This window comes from Uloborus diversus, chromosome 9 (assembly GCF_026930045.1).
Source record: "Uloborus diversus isolate 005 chromosome 9, Udiv.v.3.1, whole genome shotgun sequence".
NCBI classification, from domain to species: Eukaryota; Metazoa; Arthropoda; class Arachnida; order Araneae; family Uloboridae; genus Uloborus; species Uloborus diversus.
Window position 1 is genome coordinate 10467049 of NC_072739.1, and position 20492 is coordinate 10487540.

The 20492-nt window shown below is 33.0% G+C and overlaps 2 protein-coding genes across 3 annotated transcripts in view; one reads left to right on the plus strand and one right to left on the minus strand.

Annotated features, from left to right (window-relative positions):
- Positions 1–16267, minus strand: part of LOC129229647 (U3 small nucleolar RNA-interacting protein 2-like) — a 43242-nt gene extending 26975 nt beyond the window's left edge. The window contains 2 exon segments of the mRNA XM_054864000.1: positions 9472–9566; positions 16150–16267. Of these exon segments, the coding sequence (XP_054719975.1) occupies positions 9472–9566; positions 16150–16206 (152 nt within the window). The 5' untranslated portion in view covers positions 16207–16267.
- A 215-nt stretch (positions 16268–16482) lies between these two features.
- Positions 16483–20492, plus strand: part of LOC129229268 (elongation factor 1-beta-like) — a 34729-nt gene continuing 30719 nt past the window's right edge. For both annotated transcript variants that reach the window (XM_054863540.1, XM_054863541.1), the window contains exon 1: positions 16483–16603. In XM_054863540.1, the coding sequence (XP_054719515.1) occupies positions 16591–16603 (13 nt within the window). In that variant the 5' untranslated portion in view covers positions 16483–16590. The remainder of the gene's footprint in view (positions 16604–20492) is intronic.

The following is a 20492-nucleotide window of genomic DNA, read 5'->3' on the forward strand; positions in this document are numbered from 1 at the left end:
TCTATTTAAACCTGCCAACAATTTTTTAATAATATTTTTTATTTTAGTATATTTACGGTTCAGAACATGTGAATTCTCACCTCCATGGCATGCCACACACCTTGTGTGGTTGTTTATGTCGCTTAATAACTTGTTTAATTAAAAGTATATCTCTATTTATTTGTTATTCCTTTCACAAGTGTCTCAAATACTAATTGTTTAGGTATATTTAATTTTTTAATTTTGTGTTTCAGTTCGTTTTAGGATAAAGAGTCATGCCACACAAAAATTCTCACCTCCGTTACCTAAACATAAAATGCCATTTCTCATTAACACGTGGCAGTAATGACATCAAATTTCATTTTCCATGATACAAGGGAGCCCCCTTGTTTATTTTCAGCCATAGTTGAAGTTGTGAGATTTTCGTTGAAAAACAAGAAGATAGATTTTGCTCTAAATGGCTATTGTATTAAAAAAAAAAATGGGTGTCTTAAAGACACACAATACAATTGAAGTGAAACTTTTATTTTTTCACAGTCTGAATTGTCATTTCACTCACACGTTTTTTTTCACTCCACATTCTTGTTATTTCTGCGCCTGACTTAGGCATATTCATAAAAAGAAAACTACACAATTCTTGAAATCTGGTTTTTAATAATGGCCAAAAACAATGAAAAATATTAGAAAAAATAAAGTTAATCCTCACATAAATAATTGCTGATGATCAAGTAACCAGGCACGTAGCTAGGATTTTGTTAAGGGGGGGGTCCAAGGTTGCACGAACTTTAAAAATGGAAGTATGCTAAATCAGAAGCATTAACTGATAATTGTATAAATTGATACTGTTCCAATCAAAACTACAATTAATAAATGTGATAATTAGATTAATTAAGTAATGATGTAATATAAGTATGATAATTAAAGCTTTGCAATATATTTGCTTTCAAAAAAAAAAGCTCATATTTATTTTAACTACATGAAGTACACCGCCAGCTCAGTCAATTGACTGAGCTGGCGGTGTATTTCATGTATTTCTGCCTTAGCCCTGGCTATAGGGCGGTAACTTACTGAATACATTATCAACTGTCTAACTCAATAAATGCTCCATAATTCCCCACTCTTGACTGTTTCGAATTGGATTTTGGACTGCATTTAATGCTTCTATGGACGAAAATATCGCCAAGGCTCATTAAAGAAAAGCTCGAAATGTTTCTTAATTCATTTAAATTTTTAGAATTCATTCAACGATAAGAAATGGAATGATACTTCTAATCTTCATCTTTTTTTATAGTATTTTCATATAAAAGCTTAGGAAAACATTATTAAAGCTGTTCAAACACATAAAATACATAGAAAGTATCGTTGCTCGTTAATAAGTATTTTCTTGTGATGTATTGCTAAAATAGATATCTAAGGATCAGTTATGGTATTTACGATGAATTAAGTTAAACAATAAAATTTCTTTGTCAAACTTTTGAAGAAAATTTGAATGATAATTTATTTATAAATACTATTTTTTAGGCCGTCAAAGATAATAAACATTTTTCTTGGACATTTTCTATTTTAGGAGTTTCGCATGCAGAGTCATTTAAGGGTGATAAGAGGAAGTATTACTTTTAGAACTTAGGAAAATGAATAAATACACTTACGAACACATTGTATATACATAGTATTTTTATGTATAGTCTTGACCCCTCTTCAGGAAAACAAATGAACGGAACTATGGATTTGATTTAGTTTATTAAGTTGATTCAAAACAACTTCTGTGCAAAATGTTCCATTCTAAATTTAAAATTTCAATTTAAACAACAACTGTAGGAAAATGACCGATAGTAACAGTACCGAATCATCACAACAAAATTTGACACTCTAAACCTAGTTATTTTACTAGCAATATGGAAATATAAAAATTTTAAATTTCTACATTTGGCGGTAGTCATCCGAGTTCGATCCTTTAGGAGATAATCTTTGCCCTATTTGTGATAATACAGCAGCACCAAAATTAGATATAGTGTAAAAAGCTAATCATATTTCGGTGACAAATATAAAAGGTTTATAGGTAGTTTGAAGACTCAATTAGCAAACATTTTGCTCTAAGTCTTCAAATGTTATAATCTAAATGTTTAAAAGAAGACAAATCTCTTGTAAAAACTCTAAGAAAAGTTGTAAATTAAAAATCCAGATATGATTTAAATTGATATTTTGAAATTATATAACAACTAGAAAATCGCCCGTCAAGATGAAAATTGATTCCACATTTGAACGAAGAAATTGCCTGTTTGGTGACATTTTGATAGTTGATATTTTAAACCCTAACTCCAGTGGATTAGCCCTAAGCTTCAGTAGATAACGTTCATTGTTGACCACTTTTTCGCTTCTTTAGTGCCCTGAAATGACAGTCTCACCAGTAAAACAGTTTAGTTACTGGATCCAGTTCAGCCTTGTTACAATAAAGCCTTTCCCTGCATTTTAAACATTACCAAAACATGTTATCTAATTATCATGGCGTGTAGCGAGTTTCATTGTTGATGAGGTCAAGAGCATTACTCGATTATCGGCTATTACATATATGAGGATAAGAACAACAACTATTATTCTCAGGGTTCATACTCTATCAAGGCAAAAAAATTCCAGGACTTTTCCAGGACTTTTCCATGACTCCGAAAAAAAAATTTCATGACCTTGTTACATGAACCTAGATTTTGGTCTTTATTCACATTCATGCATTAGATGTTTTTAGAAAACATTTTGAATGAATAGTACTATTCAATATCAACAGTAAGAAAATATAATAAAAAAAGAAAAATGAATTAAAATTTTTAATTTAGAAATCTTGTTGATGAAAACGTTTACTGATGTTTTTGACAATGACATAAAGCATTGAACACATAAAATATTTATGAAATACAGAAATCAAGTAGTCATCATTTATAAGAAAACTATATGCAGTGTAACTTACACTGCTCGTAAAAAAAAAAATTTTTAAGTCGAATCACCATACACCCAGTTTAACTTCTAAAACACTTTTTTACTTTCTTCTATATCTAATATATAGAAGAAAGTATTGGATTCGTGCAAATTTTCGAATTTCGAATTTTGACGGATTCGAACGTTTTGAGGTGTGCTGAGTCCATTTCGACCATTTTTGAAAAATGTCTGTCTGTCTGTATGTGTGTGTGTATGTGTGTGTGTGTGTGTGTGTGTGTGTCACGTCTGTGTGTGACCAGTTTTTTGTGGCCGCTCTACAACAAAAACTACCCGCATGAAATCGAACGAAATTTAGTACACATATGTGCCCCTATGTGAACTTGTGCCCATTAGTTTTTGGCGCGAATTCCTCGAAGGGGGTGGAGCAATGGGACGTTTTTCGAGTTACGCGTGCTTGCTATTCCTCAGGAAGTAACTGGCGGAATCAAACAAAATTTGGTCCATATGTTGGTATCAACAGGAACAGGTGCTGATTCAATTTTGGTATCAATAACTCAAACGGGGGTGTGAGCTATAGAACGTTTTTTGTCGTCAATTGTGACTGCTGTATCTCAAGAAATAATGAACGGAATGAAAGAAAAATTTATCGGCAAGTAGCCTTTAGTGGGTATAAGAACGGATTTTATTTTTGCGTCAACAGCTAAAAAGGGGGGTAGCGCAATCACCCGTTCTTTTTTTCCATTTTGAGTGCCCTATCTCAAGAAGTAATGCTACGTTCCGGTTGAAATTTGGAATATATGTGAATCCATATGTAAACAGGGTTTGGTTCAATTTTGACGCCGATCGCTCCAAGAGGTGTTGATTTTTTTTTTTTTTTTTTTTTTTTGCGAATAAAAATATTTTTATTAATGCAACAATAAGAAAGACTAGTATGTTGTGGCCATCACGAAACTTTCTTCTATATTTTTCTTTTTTTTTTTTTCTGATCCCTCCCCATGCTTGACGAGGAAGCAATATTCCCAACAAAAACAAAATGACACATGCAAAAACTTGACGACTATCCCAATGTCTGAATTATTGCAAAAGCAAAGCAAAGAGCGAAAATTGAAAGTTATTTAAAAGCCTTGCTTGAATGAATTACAAATATTTTATTTGTTAACAAACATAACATGGCAACAGTTAAAAATTTTAAATCATTGAGATAATATTTCCTACCATTTCCATACAATTAAAATCACGAGAAATACGCAGACGACAATCTATTACGATTTATCTTTCTTATTGTTGCATTAATAAAAATATTTTTATTCGCAAAAAAAAAAAAAAAAAAAAAAAAAATCAACACCTCTTGGAGCGATTGGCGTCAAAATAGAACCAAAGCCTGTTTACATATGGATTCACATATATTCCAAATTTCAACCAGAACGTAGCATTACTTCTTGAGATAGGGCACTCAAAATGGAAAAAAAGAACGGGTGATTGCGCTACCCCCCCTTTTTAGCTGTTGACACAAAAATAAAATCAGTTTCTTATACCCACTAAGGGCTACTTGCCGATAAATTTTTCTTTCATTCCGTTCATTATTTCTTGAGATACAGCAGTCACAATTGACGACAAAAAACGTTCTATAGCTCAACCCCCGTTTGAGTTATTGACACCAAAATTGAATCAGCACCTGTTCCAGTTAATACCAACATATGGACCAAATTTTGTTTGATTCCGCCAGTAACTTCCTGAGGAATAGCAAGCACCGCCGTAACTCAAAAAACGTCCCATTGCTCCACCCCCCTTGGAGGAATTCGCGCCAAAAACTAATGGGCACAAGTTCACATAGGGGCACATATGTGTACTAAATTTCGTTCGATTTCATGCGGTAGTTTTTTGTTGTAGAGCGGCCACAAAAAACTGGTCACACACAGACGTGACACACATACATACACACACACATACATACATACACACACCACACACAGACAGACAGACATTTTCCAAAAATGGTCGAAATGGACTCAGCAAACCTCAAAACGTTCGAATCCGTCAAAATTCGAAATTCGAAAATTTGCACGAATCCAATACTTTCTTCTATATATTAGATATAGAGAGAAAGTAATAAATCGTAATAGATTGTTGTCTGCGTATTTCTCGTGATTTTAATTGTATGGAAATGATAGGAAATATTATCTCAATGATTTAAAATTTTTAACTGTTGTCATCTTATGTTTGTTAACAAATAAAATATTTGTAATTAATTCAAGCAAGGCTTTTAAAATAACTTTCAATTTTCGCTCTTTGCTTTGCTTTTGCAATAATTCAGACATTGGGATGGTCGTCAAGTTTTTTGAATGTGTAATTTTGTTTTTGTTGGGAATATTGCTTCCTCGTCAAGCATGGGGAGGGATCAGAAAAAAAAGAAAAAGAAAAATATAGAAGAAAGTTTCGTGATGGCCACAACATACTAGTTTCTTTCAGTATCTTCCGCATGAATTTTCACTTCAATTTTAGAATAGCAAGGTAATTATCTTATAAAATATATTTCACAACATTCTTCATTTAAAATTCTTGACATTGCAAATTCTGTTCAAGGTCCAGATAAATTTTTTCTTCAGCAGTTTTTCTATACACATTAATAGATAAAAAAAAATAAATAAATAAAAAGAAATAAAATTAATTTTAAAAAAGTTACTTCATTACATTTTTTTAAATTCTTGGATTTTTAAATCCAATTCATTGTCCAAATTTTCTAGGGCTTGTTTTTTTTTCCCTGGCTGGTTTTTCTAAAACTGTTTGGTGCAAGTAGCAATTTCTTTGTTGCTCTGTTTAGATGTTAAAGCTTCATTATAAAAAAAAATTTTGCAATCTTAAATTCAGTGTATTTTTTGCTTTTAAATTATCTTTATGTCTTTTAGATTTTGAATGACTGGTTAGAGCTTGCTTCTCCCCATATTTAAGATATCAAATGATTTCCTGCACAATGAACATTGTGCTTGAAATTGCTTCTCATCATTTAGCACCCAATCTGAAAATTCCCTCCTTCATCATTCAATTTGCAATTAAAAACATTTTCCAGGCATATTTCTTTTTTTACTTAAACTGGCTCAATTTACAAATTTTAGCAAAAACATGCTCTATGCTTGAATAAAAAACAAAAGTACCTTACCGGACATCTTCAGTAATGGAAAGAGAAAAATGAAATAAAATGGAAAAATTATTTAAAAAATTAAAGAATTCAGCTAACACATTTTTTAAAAGATAAATATAACATATTCACATGGTTTCGGTTTCGATATTGAATGTAAATCAAGCCACAGAAACATAGGAGGACCTCATTCCTCAATTCACTAAAGGCAAAGGGTTTGCCAGAAGTTTAAGAGAGAAAATAGCTCAAAATGCCCCCAAAAGTAGCCCAGAGAGAAAAGTCGCCTCATTTTATTTTTCTTTTAACTTCAACAGAAAGTTATTTTTGTTCAGAAAAAGGAAAAAATTTGGAAAAATCGGCGATTTTTCGTACAGATTTGAGTTCAAGCTTGGCGCCCTTTCAGAAGTGAGCATACTGAAAAAGTAGCCAATCTGGCAGCGACCCGAATACCTCCCACCTGCTTCCCACTCCTGCCTCACTCTCTGAAATCCGCCCAAAGGATTCTGGGGTCCCAAAAGCCTGATGCTAAAAATAGAATTTCAACTTCTACTAAGGGAATGGAAGATGGGGGTGGGGGGGGGGGGGGGGGAGGATCACTTCACAGCATGCTTGTGCTGCTGTGTGCTTGCTGACTTCTGACTTCGCGCTTTTTAATAAAATTTAAAAAATGAATAATGCATTTCATCTGGAACTTTTTCCATGAAATTTAAATTTTTCCATGACCAAAAATAATTTTTCCATGACTCAAATAATTTTCCATGGACTTTTCCAGGTCTGAAATTTGTTTATTTTTTTTCCCATGACTTTCCAGGATTTCCATGACCCGTACGAACCCTGTATTCTTGCATTCGGAGTCTACTGGTGCTTTTTTAACCATGAATGTACAGATACTTATTAAATAATTCTTAAATTACAAAGAAGTCAGTAAATAGCTATCAAAAAATTTGCTAAATGAAGCATATGCATATTACATAGCTTTTATTCGAAAAATGGAACTAGAAGATAGAAGAAAATACATATTTTTCAGTTAAACCTAATTAATAACTTTTCCTTTTGACCTCGTGAACACAATTCAGTTAGTATTTTAAAATAATAATTTAAAATAATTTCATTGTGAATTATATATGTATCTTTAAACTTATACATCTTTACACATGTTTTAATCATTCCAAACTTAAAACTAAAAAAATCAAACACATCCAGACTTTTTTTTTAATTCAATTTCTTTGTTTTTTTAAACTTTGATATCACTGAAATCAATTTTGTTATATTAGTATTAACCTTTATTTATGCATCTTTTTTTTTACTTACCATCCAGATACATAATCTTTTTTTCCTTTTTTATAAATCATATATAAAAAACACAAGAGATAAAACATTCGCAAAAATTCTAGTTCTTTTTCGGTACATTTTTGCTCAGAAAGAGTGAAAGAAAAAAATAAATCTGTTACCCTTGTGATGAAAATGAAACTAATATTCAGAACAAATTTCCAGACATTAGTTTCATGGTTGTAGAAAGACAATCTACAACCATGTTGTAGAAAGGCATTTACAACTTTTCTTAGAGTTTTTACAAGAGATTTATCTTTTTTTTAAACCTTTTAGATTACAACATCTGATGACTTAGAGCAAAAATGTTTGCTAATTGAGGCTTCAAACTACCTATAAACCTTTTATATTTGTCACCGAAGGATGATTAGCTTTTTACAGTATATCTAATTTGGGATCTAATTTTAGTGCTGCCATATTATTCACAAATAGGGCAAATATTACCTCCAAAGAAAAAGGGTAGAAATTTAAAATTTTTATATTTCCGTATTGTTAGTAAAATAACTAGGTTTAGAGTATTAGATGAATGCTAAAAGTTGTGAGATTCCGGGATACAATGATATAAGTAATTCATCATTGTTACGAATGAAAATTATAAATGAAATAAATTGAATTGATTGGTTAAAAAATGAAATGATATTCGATTGCTATTTCTGTCTCAATAAATTTTTAAATAAATGAGAAACGCATAAATGAGAGAATGCATAAAATTGCTCCTATTGTTAAAAAAAAGAAAAAAAAAACACATTTTAAAAAAAAACTGCAATACAACTTACCCAGTGGGGGTTGGCTAATTTTTTCTTATGTGTTTATGATTGTGCTCCTGATTTTTCCCTTTAATTTTCCGTGCAACCGACCCATACCAATGGCAGTGATAGAGAAAGTGAATGTGCGACCTAACAGAGTTTTGCACTATCCACGACTCTAGGAGCCTTAGGCACCTTCTAAAAAGACGGTGCTATATTACAAGGGCGGCTGACCCTACTGTTGCTTTCCTCTTTGTATGACCTTCCCGCAAAAAACATTCCTACAAATTTCCTGTCTCCGACATTTTCATCATTGATGACTCTCATCAAGCTTTCGTTAACAATAAATGTTTGCTTACGAGCTGCCGGCGATTTCCTTGCGGGGACGGGCACTACTATAATGTCTCCTTTTTCGGATAGCTGCTGGCGATTTTCCTTGCGAGGCAGGGGACTAAAATGTCTCCTTTGGGCAGATCTGCGACGCGTACCACGGGTTGAAGACCTTCTGTCGCTCCTCTCCCCCCCCCTCCCCCCCCACTCCCAGAGGGTCTGTTGTTTTGAACAAAACTGAACGTGAGAAAGTTGTCGCTTAATGAAAATATTTAGGACAAAAGAATTTTTTATAAAAAAATTTTTTTGGAAAATTCTGTTTATGTAAGTGCAGGGGGGACAGTGACCTATCAGGAAGGGGGGGGGTCCGGACCCCCTGGACCCCCCCCCCCCCCTTGGCTACGTCCCTGAAGTAACCTGCATGTTTCAACAATGAAGCTCACGCCATAGCATGATAAATTTGATAGTATGTTTTGGTAATGTTTTAACATGCAGGGAAAGGCTTTGTTGTGACAAGGTTGAACTCGATCTGATAACTTAATATTTTTTACTGGTTAGATTGTGTCATTTCAGGGGAATGAAGAAATGAAAAAATAATCAACAATGAAAGCCACCTACTGGAGTTTAGGGTTAATCCACTGGAGTTAGGGTTACAATTTCAACAATCAAAATATCACCAAGCAGGCAATGGTTTTGTTCAAATGTAAAAGCAATTTTCAATTGTCATACCTTGACGGGCGATTTTCTAGTTTTGTTAATAAAAGTGAACAAACTAATTTAAAGGCTGACTTAAGCAATGTGGATTATGCTTCTAACTGATAACTTGAGTTAAATTAAATGATTGCTTATTTTTAGCCTTGAAATTAATTTGTTAAACTTGTTAATAAAACTAGCTGTCTAATTACAATTTTATATGTTTTTGGCAACATTTAGAAACAACTACTGTCGCACAAAAAGCTTAGGATGGATCCAAATTTTAAAGACCTCACATAAAAAGTTTCACTTTAAAAAAAAGTCACTAACCTTGACTCTTCTTCACTTGAAATATTTTCATCCAAGTCTCTTAGCTTTTCAGGATTTTTAGCTAGCTTTTTTGATCCTTTCACGCTCTTTGAAACCTAATCAATTAGATAATTATTAAAATCTTGTTATTTTTAATTTTGCACTGCAATGAATGGATTTCAAAAGAACATAACACTAGATTCACGCAGAATTTGATAGATCCACTATACCTAAAAGAATGCTTAAAATTAATCACACTAAGGTTTTTTCTGTACTATATGCATATTTACTTTATACATTCACCATTAGGGCTGGGCGATGTATCGATGCATTGCCAAAAACTGGTGTGCATCCTGCATCCTTAAACTGGTTTAGAAATCTTCTTTAAACTGATGTATCGATGCTACTCCGATGTACAGATGCCGGTCCAGGGTTGCTGCGTTTTAATCTCTAATCTTATTACAAAAATGTTAATTAGCAGTGTGTCAATCCAATCTGGTTTAACAATGAAGGTGTGAAGAGTTAGACTTTCATTTCTTCCAAAACATGTTAGAATTGCACCTTAGTTATAGACGAAAGATATGCTGATGAACTAGTTTATCATATGGTCACTTGCCAGAAAAAAAGCAAAATATAAAGAGCAAAATATAATGCAACATGTATTTCGGTGTTACAAGAAGTGGAGTTCGCAGCACGGATGTCTCACAGGTCGGTAACTCGTAGTGTCACCGACCTCCTCCACCCCCCTTCCCCAAGGAAAAAGAACTTTATAAATAAATGTTTTATGTAAATATGAAAGTTATATAATTTTCAGAAGCAGTTCAGTTTTATTTTTTTGGCACAACAAAAGTTTGGAAGGACAAATATAAACTGTGAATCCATTTTATGCAAAATTTGTCCTAGGTGATATAGGTAACCTCCCCTCTGCAATATTGGGCACTCTATTTTTGTTAAATTTGTTAAATTAAATGTAATTTAAAATACAGGTTGTCCAGCAAAGGACTCCCTGGTTTCAAAATTAAATATCTCGAAAACAAAGGACGATATTAGAATAAAATAAACTGTATGTTTATTGTGAAAACCCATAGAAACCATATACAGGAATACGGAAATTAGTTTAAAAAAACTGTCAAAGGTGGCGTTGTACAATATAATTGCAATAGAAGTCTCCATAAATAGTGCTGTGAAGAGGTTTGTTGTTTCAGCAGCAGTTTAGTCTCTCAGATATGCTTACACATACGCTAGAAATTATTGTCCAACCTCTTCGCAGCACAATTCATGGAGACTTTTATTACAATTACAGCATGCAGCGTCACCTGTTGGAACTTTTTAAAACTAATTAACAAGTTCCTGTATATGATTTTTATGGGGTTTCACAATAAACATACCGTTTATTTTATTCCAATATCGTTCTTTGTTTTTGAGAATATTTAATTTTGAAACCAGGGAGTCCTTTGCTGGACACCCTGTATATAGGTGAAAATTTTCAGAATTAATGTGTATATTTATATTTTTTATAAACTAGGAAATTCTCTTTGAGTGTCATCCGGTACACCCTCCCCGCTACTGATTACAAGGAACCTTTCTTCAAGCAAGAACATGTGAGCTTTGGAATGGAATGCATGACTTTGCATCCATTTACTAACATCGTTTTGCATTGAAAAAACAGGCTCATTATAATCTCAAAACTTGTCTTCCATATTTTTTCACTAACTTGCGCTTTTAGTAACTGATAATTTAATGAATTTCTTTCTGGTAGTGAAATTTGTTAATTCGTATCTGGCATGATATATACAGTCAATTTTTCGATAACTCGAATCTGAAGAGACCGACGAAAAACTTCAACTTTTCAGAAGTTCGACTTATAGCTAGTTTTGGTTTTCGACATTTTAAAATTAAAAACCATCAAATATTTTAATTAATACAGTAGAGTCTCAAAAAATCCGAGGTAATTGGGCTTGCCCCAGCTCGGATTACTGAAAACTTGGATTATCCGAAAAATTATTTGGAGTACCTAAGGACATGCGCTCTTCACTTCCTTATGGTATGAAGAGGAAATATTTTTGTCTCCTCTAAAAATTTATCGCTCAAATATCAACATAAAATTATGTTTTAGTTAACACCGAACAAGTTTTTGATGTCTGAACGTTTTTGTGTGTAAACTTGACGTCAAACAAAAAACTGCCCCTTTGATCGTCCTCGAATAAGTTTTGATGAGTTTTGTCATGACATTTGTTTCTATGCGTGAGCATACTTATGTACCTCCCATAATACAAAAACATTAGTCATAGAAGGATAAAATTTCGTATATATGCTTCGTACAGCGTCAAGTTTTGCACTTCCCTTTTAAATTGCAATCCTTTGAGGCAAAACAATGTTTTAATTTAATGTTTTAAGTTATTTTTTGTATCAACCAATTTCCTACTTTCTCCAAGGCTTACTTAATGCATCTCTAACAGTCAAAGAATATTTCATGTCACTTGGCAAATGTTTTTGACATACACCTTTCAATTTCTTTTTATTACCTTGTTGTATATTGTTAGGAAAGTTCTATGTCGCAAAATATTTCAATTTTCAGATAAAAACATATTTGTCTATAAAAGTATACCTTAAAAATAATAACAAAGCACCTCGGATTAAGTGAAGACTCGGATTTTCGAGACTCTACCGTATGTGCATATTACAGACAAAATTACAGAACTTAAAAGTGTTTTCGCAAAATATGTAGTTTCTCTATGAAGAGTTTTGAAGACGAAGTTGTGACTGGTCTTGAACTTCTCCAGCCATCCAGCATTGGCATGGAAATTTTCTTTGTTCAGTAATATAGCAAAATTGGCTGCTATAAGACCCACTTATAGGAATGGCATGGTATTGATTTCAATACTGCTGGAACCACTTGAATAGAGGAACTTCTACTTCAGGAAGGGTGCAAATCTACATTCATTTGAAATTCGGATTAATGGATTCACACCACTTTTGAAGAATTCTTTTTGAATGTTGCATTCCTTTCAATGTAATAAATAAGATTTACTTTACTTTCTAAATCTGAGGTTTTTAGCTTTCGCTTAAACAACTTTAATAGTAAAGACAAATTAGAGACGTACCGAGTACTCGGTAACTACTCGGTACTCGGCCTACTCGGCCAATTTGCCGAGTACTCGGTACTCGGCCAAATTTTGATCAGATACTCGGCCAATACCGAGTAGTTGCAAAAAATTGAATTTTGTCCAAGGCAGATATTAAATTTTATAAAAAAAAGCTCAAGCATGTATAATGTTCATAATGTTCTGCAATCATTTACAATTCAAATTTACAAGTAAAATTTAAATTTTGAGAATAATGAAGTTTGTAAAGCTTCAATAGAATAAATCTTTATTTTAATGTCCCCAAAGTTAATAAAACTTATTAAAAATTGTACAAAAAAGGTAAGTATAGGAATATAAAGATATGGAATTTTTATATTAAAAATGGATTTTTGCTACATACAAAAATTAGTTATAAGAAATATAAAAATACCTTTGCTTAAAAAATAAAAGGAAATAAAACAACGTTAAAAGCACTGTGCAGACACGTGTTTCGGCATTACAAGGAATTCCTTTTTCAAAAGAAATGTGAGCTTGTGGATTTAAAGGCATCCGACAAAAGTCGGATTTTTTTGTCGAATGTCCTTACATTTTTTAGCTCACATTTTATGCTCTGAAAAAGACGTTCCTTGTAACGTAGAAACACGTGTCTGCAGCAGGGTTGTAGTTTTGGCCGGACAAAACCTATTTTGGCCATGCCACTAGCAAAAACCGGCCAAAACTGGATATAACCCCATAGAGCTGGCCAAAACTGTATTGTATAAAAGCACATAAATATGAATAATGTTGCACATTAAATAATGCGTAGTTACATTTCAGCAGGAATTTAGTTTTAAAAGCTATTATATGGACAAGGAGGTCTATACTACTATTCCAATAAGTTCAAAATTCATCACATGTGTGTCAGTGGTTCTTCTTAAAACATAATTGGTACTTGGTAACTCGGCCGAGTAGTGAAAGGCCAAGTACTCGGTAACTCGGTACTCGGCCGAGTAATGAAAGGCCGAGTACTCGGTACTCGGCTGAGTAATGAAAGGCCGAGTACTCGGTACTCGGCTACTCGGCCGAAGTGCTACTCGGTACGTCTCTAAGACAAATCTTTCTCTCTCTCTCGGGAACTTATCTGCAAATGATCGAACTAAAGAATGAAAAGGAGAGCATCTTAACTTTGGTCACACTTTGAATAAAGGTACAATCAGTTGAGTTGACAACTTAAAAGCAGATTTGCAGTCCAGCAACATGTTTATGTGTAAACAGTACAGCACAACAAAAGAAAGCAAGCTATACTCATTTCCGCACATGTAACTCCTTTATTGCACATTGGCTCAACAGGTGCTCTCCTTGCTTTAGAGGTCTAATGTGTAAGAATTGCAAGTGAAAGTGAATGAATTTTTCTCTCATAGTCCCTTATTTCTTTCTTTCTTTTCTTTTTCATTTTTTCCGAAATAAATTTCGAGTAATCTTTGAAAAAAACTTTGAGTAAAAGGAAGTTGGCTTCGAGATATTGAGAATAATTAGCATGGAATTAAAGACAAGGGGATCCAGACTTGATAAAAACTTTGAGTTATAGTAATATTCGAGTTATCAGGCTTCGAGTTATCGCGAATTGACTGCAATTTTTATATCTTATATCTATTTTGTGAAAAACAAAAACTTACATATGAGAATTCCTTTAATTCAAGTTAAATTTCAAAATCTTTAAATTTATCAGCAACGGGGAATATTTCTATAATTGTGAATCTGGCACGGTCAGTCGTTTCATTTTTGGCATAAATAATCTTAATTTGTAAACCCTGTTGTTTTATAATAACCCTAAGTGAAAAGATGTTTCCGTTCTCTTTGTTTAGATTTGAAACGAAAAATACCTCTCACGCACGCTGGAACCAAAAACGGTACAGATGTGATATACCCCCCCATTTGGCGACATTCGATTTTTTTGCACAAAATTAAAAATATTTTTCTCGCCAATGAGGCGATAATTTTTTATGCATGGCATCCCTGGCCAAACTAACCTGTGTTTAGCAACCCGAAGGCAATCTTACAGATCTGTTCAAACTTGTTTACTTGGGTTGTTTGGGTTTCACGCAGGAGAGATACGTGGTGTTGTTTCATGCAATATACCTTACAGGAATGCTTATTTTGTGTTAGTTTAAATTCAGTAGTTGTGTTTTGAAGTAAAAACATTAGAAGATGCCAGTTTCTTCAAACTTGAAGGTTAATTAAAAGTTAACTCCAACGTGGTGTGTATCTGTAACGTGCCATTGTCATATGATGTATTGTTTTAGACTGAGTGTGAATATTTATACCATATAAAAAGGTAAGTTCTTTATTTTAGAATTCAAAAAAAAACCTCTCACTTCCAAAATTCTTTGTTTTTACAAATCCTTGAGGGGTTCTTGTAGTTTTTAACTTTATTTTTACTGTATGTAAATTAATTTTACAGAAATAGTACGGTTATTTTGTTCTAAAAGTTAATTCTTATCGATGCCACGAATTATTTAGACATTAACGTGCCTCCTTTAGGTACTGAATTTTATGTTAACAATTGAAAGTTCTTTCGGTTGTACTCTTAAAAATGCTGAATTTTATTAATAAATCTGCACAGTAATGGTGCATATTTCACACTTAAAACTGTGTCATTATTGTACACTGAACGGAAGGAGCCACCCTTGGGTGTACATACACATGAATATGCATAATATACATAAATATACATAATTGTGACCATACTCCGACTGTAATGTATATTAACAGTCGGAGGGATAACTGGCGAGCCAGAGGTCTCATAGTACTTTCGTAATGAGACCGAGGCAGGGGTCTCATTACGAAAGTACTATGAGACCGAGGGCTCGTATCCCGGAGAAATGATGAAAAAAAAATTAATGCATTAATTTCGACTTGTAATTAATACAATAATTTATTTCATTGTATTTTAATATGTTTACAAAAAACCCCGGCCCTGTACATTTTTAAAGCATATTATTCGTGATGTTTTTTGTTGTGCTTTTATGTTGTTTTTATATATGTTGTGTTCTGAAGTGCTTTGATCGTGTTTTTTTTTATCTGATTTTTTCCTGTTGGCGCTAAAAAAGCATCGCTAAGAACGATGTATGACATATGTCGTCATACATCGTTTTCTTGGCGCCAACAGGAAAAAGTCGCCAAGGGTGGGGTATATCACATCAGTTCCCCAAAAACTGACGCCAATGAAGAGAGATCATCAGATGCCCAATTATCGAAATCTTCCCTAGCAATGTTAACAATTTAAGGAAATATTTTGAGATGTGCAGGATCTAGCGGGAAGCAGGCCGGGGCGCTTGCCCCTTGTAGCAACCTCTGAGGGCAGCAAAATCCTCATATTTTAGTGGGTTTTTTACGATGAAAATAGATGCAAAAATTCGTGGAAAATTATTTAATTGGTAATCTTTAGTCAAATCACTGTGTAAACAAACAGAATCGAATGAGAAAATAAAGAAAAAATTAACATTTAATTTATTTCTTACTCATTATTTCCCATTTACGCAAGCTTTTGCTATTACTCGCCAAAGATTCAATTCCGAAGTATAACCGTATTACTAAAAGGAAATTAAATTTTATACATTTAAATGTATCTTACCTGCTTTCTTTTTTCTCCCTTAAGTTTTCCGTCCTTTTTGCGAATAAAGAAAGGCATTTTGAAGTATGTTTTTAGCCACAATTTGTGCTCGGTGGCACGTTTTCCCCTCGAAGCGTGCTTCAAGAAGTAAACAACAAAATTTAGTTACGGTCACAACTTATGAACTTTTGTCAACGTAAAAAAAATATCACCAAAGCAGCTTTAAACAGTAGAATTTGCTTTAAAAAGTTAAAAATTTCTTATCATTTATCGTTTGGAAATTCCAGTAAGGTAATTGTGCTGCAAAATATAATTATAAAAATTTGATACTTTTTTGTTTGATTTTTAAATCGTTTGGCATCCGTGTCCATTTAAAGCTCTCTTCGCTGTTTCGTTGTACCGCGTGTACGAGCTGAAATTCTGCTCATCTTAAAATTACTTCACTGAACTTTAAAATTAAAAATGGTATCTAACGGTAAGTTGATGCAAAAAAAGTGTTTAAAAGCAGCTTCATTTTGCTGTAAAAGTTATGAAATATTATCCAGTGTTTACACTTCTCAGCGTTTTATTTCATATGTCTCACACTACACAAACTAATGCTATAAATAGTTGTATTGTTGTAAATTCGACTAATACTTTTGTGCGTTTTCTAATGAACTAAGTTGAAAACGCAGGTGTTTTATTTTCCCCATAGATTGCGGGCACAAATTCTTAAAATAGTATCGAACTGTGCCGGTAATTGAATGTAGAGGAATTATTGGCCTGTTACAAACTTCTCTGGATATGAGTTTTTCCTCCATGACACGAAAAATTAAACTAGTAACTTTCATGTAATTTATCTAAACAACTGAAGCTATAGAGGTCCACCTCAGCCATTTCAGTACCTATTGTTGGTCATCTCATGTGTCCTTATGTTTTCCCACTCAAAACGAGATATTCTTTTATGAATGCAGCGGTGCATTTGTAGACTACTTGCTGCATTGCCCGGCGTTGCATGGTCTAGATAAAAAATAAAAGCTGTGTCAATTGACGCATGTTCAGCAATCAGGCAAAAAAAGGTGTAAAATTCCCCGTCCATGTGTCGAAATGAGCGATTTTCTGATTCAAAATTTAAATTTGGACCTCTTTCTGTTAATGAATTATGTTCTTAAAATATCAGAAAACTATTTAGATACTTAGACTAAAAGTACCTAAAACTAATGTTAATCAACGTAACAGAATTTTACCAATCTATTGTGTTCGACAAAACCTATTGAAACTGGCAGAAAGAGCAGTCAATATTATTTTAAAAACATGAAAACTCGATCCATTATTCTTTTTGAGTATATAAGAAAAGGTTTTCACTCATTTTTTCACAAGTAACTATGCACTTTACTCCCAATTATCTGTGCTAATTAAAGCAAGGGTGTACATGGATAATCGAAAAACACAAATAATCCGAAAATGACCAAGTGTGACCAAAATGTGTATGCTATTAGGCTATAAGTACATGGTGGTATATAAAATACCTCAGGTTTAATTACGATACTTTTTATGGTTTTTTTTGTTTAATGGATAGGAGTAATCAAAATTAGGTCCCAATCTTTGCTTCACCATATTTGTTCTTTAGAAAAGTTATGGGCAAAAAACAATAAACTTCATTTAATTTCAATATTAAACGATTAAATATAAAATCCATTGTTAAAAAAAGTGCCATAAAACAAAGGTACTTTCTTTACTCAGTGTTAAAGAAAGTACCATAAAACATTAATATTAATCAGGGGTGCCCCTTGGCGGGGGGGGGGTGTTTTGAGGAATATTTTCCCTTTTTAGGGGGGTCTATTGCTTTGGGGGAGTACCCCCCACCTAAATATCCCCCCCCCCCTGTATTAATCGTTAGTAGTCATATCGCAAATTTTGAATAAAGACTCCTTTGAAGCAAACAGGAAATTCATTTAATGTCATTGCTCTAGTAGTATTTTGATCTTCATATATACAACATCACAAAAGATACTGTTTCTAGTGTGGTGTTGATCAATAACGGGGACAAGTAAAGAGAAATGTGAGTTTTTTCACAAGTTACGTGATACGTATTATTGTGAAATATAAAATAGTTAGGAAAACCATTGACATTTAAATCTTTCTAACTAAATTGGCGCACAAATAAATCCTGGAGAGAAACAAAGATCAGTTTTTAGTGCCAATCGTATAAAATGTTATGCGCATTACGATTTTTTTTTCCTTTTTTTAACCGACTTCAAAAAAGACGTCCTCATCTCGTCGGAATCTTTTTATGTATGTCCCCTGTAAACTCAAACACGTATAGACGAATTTGGGATTTTTTCTCTCTCGTTTGAAGAGGTATGTACTTCCTAGGTGATCCCATGAACATTAGGGCATATCAGAAGATGGGATCCTTGAAAAATCCAGAAATCTCTTCAAATTCTATGTTAAAAGTTAAAGCGATTTCTGTTGTTTTTTAGTGACTCGTGAATCTTTTCCGGAAAGCATACTTTAATAAAGTTAAGCTGATGATGAAGACAATTTTCTTTGTAAATAATTGCGCATTTGAAAAAGCCTTTCTTCACAGTCTTCGGAAGTCTCCGAGACGCTGTGCTCTATTTCTTTCTCTATTTTGCTCATCTTAGCTGTTTTCAGGCTCCTGTACTCGACACTTTCTCACTCGAGATGTACGTAAGGAGTGTACCACATACTCTACCCTCCGTACTTATTTTATATTTACACCACTAAAAAGCAAAAAATAAATTATTTTCAAATAAAAAAAGAACAGACTTCAAAAAACATAGAGGAACTAAAAAGTAAAAAATAATTGGTTATACTTACTGAGGATTTCCTACCCAAACGTATGAATCAAATTTATTTTACCATTCCAGTACGAAAATCAACTAAACACCCAATTATAAACACTGATTTTAATTACTATTCGATGAATTATTTTAATACCTAACTAATTATATACAATCTCTTAATTTTTAATAACCATTTGAAGTCGGGGCCTCCTATAAACTACTACCTGACGTAACTGACAACCCACCAAATCCTGAGTTAAACACTAATTTAACAAAACGCGCAAATCTTTAAAACTAAACCTACTCAGTTATGTTAGGTAGTAGTTTATAGGAGGCCCCGACTTCAAATGGTTATTAAAAATTAAGAGATCGTATATAATTAGGTATTAAAATAATTCATTGAATAGTAATTAAAATCAGTGTTTATTTTATAATTGGGTGTTTAGTTGATTTTCGTACTAAAATGGTAAAATAAATTTGATTTATACGTTTGGGTAGGAAATCCTCTGTAAGTATGACCAATTATTTTTTACTTTTTAGTTCTTCTTTGTTTTTTTAAGTCGGTTCTTTTTTTATTTGAAAATAATTTTCTAATATTTATTCATCAAAACACAACTACTGAATTTAAACTAACACAAAATAAGCTTTCCTGTAAGGTATACCTTGCACAAAAAAACAAGAATCGGCTCTCCTCTGATATGCCCCCCTCTTGGCGAGATTTTAATTTTTCGCTCGATACGAAAATCGCCAATAAGGCGATAACTTGGCAACCCTGGTTTTGCAACTTGAACGCTGGAAAGTAGTTTCTCGAAGTCTCTTTTTGCACGTGTCTGTGTGGTAGGACGTAGGTGCTCATATGTTTCGCTCTTAGGGAGATTTTAAGTTGAATACTCTAAAATAAAGTTTCAATTCAAACTTTATTTTAGAGTATTCTTTTTCTTGTTGTTTTTTAATGTTAATTTAGTTGAATTTTCTATTTTAATTATGAGTTCGGTTTGTGATGTTGTCCAAATGTATCAATTGAAATTTTTGAATGAATCTTCTTTTTCGTCAGGTCGTCCAACGTTTGGACGTACCGGAGTCCTAAATAGATTTTTTATATTTAAACTAATTGAAAATAAAGAGGTTAGGTAAGTGAACATATTTTGAATTATTGTGTTTTTAGTGTGTTTCTGGTAGTTTGTATTTTGGTCTGGTTGGCATTTTTGTAGCACAAAAATGGTGTTAATTTCACATAAAATCTGTGACTTTATTGTATACTGAACGGAGGAGATCTGTGACTTATATCCGACTGTGATGTATATTAAAAGTCGGAGGGATAACTGGCGAGCCCGAGGTCTCATAGTACTTTCGTAATGAGACCGAGGCAGGGGTCTCATTACGAAAGTACTATGAGACCGAGGGCTCGTATCCCGGAGAAACAACGGAAAAAAATTAATGCATTAATTTCATTAAATAATTAATGACATAATTTGAATTTTTCCTGTTGGCGCTAAAAAAGCATCGCTAAGAACGATGTATGACATATGACGTCATACATAGTTTTCTTGGCGACGCTTTTTTGGCGCCAACAGG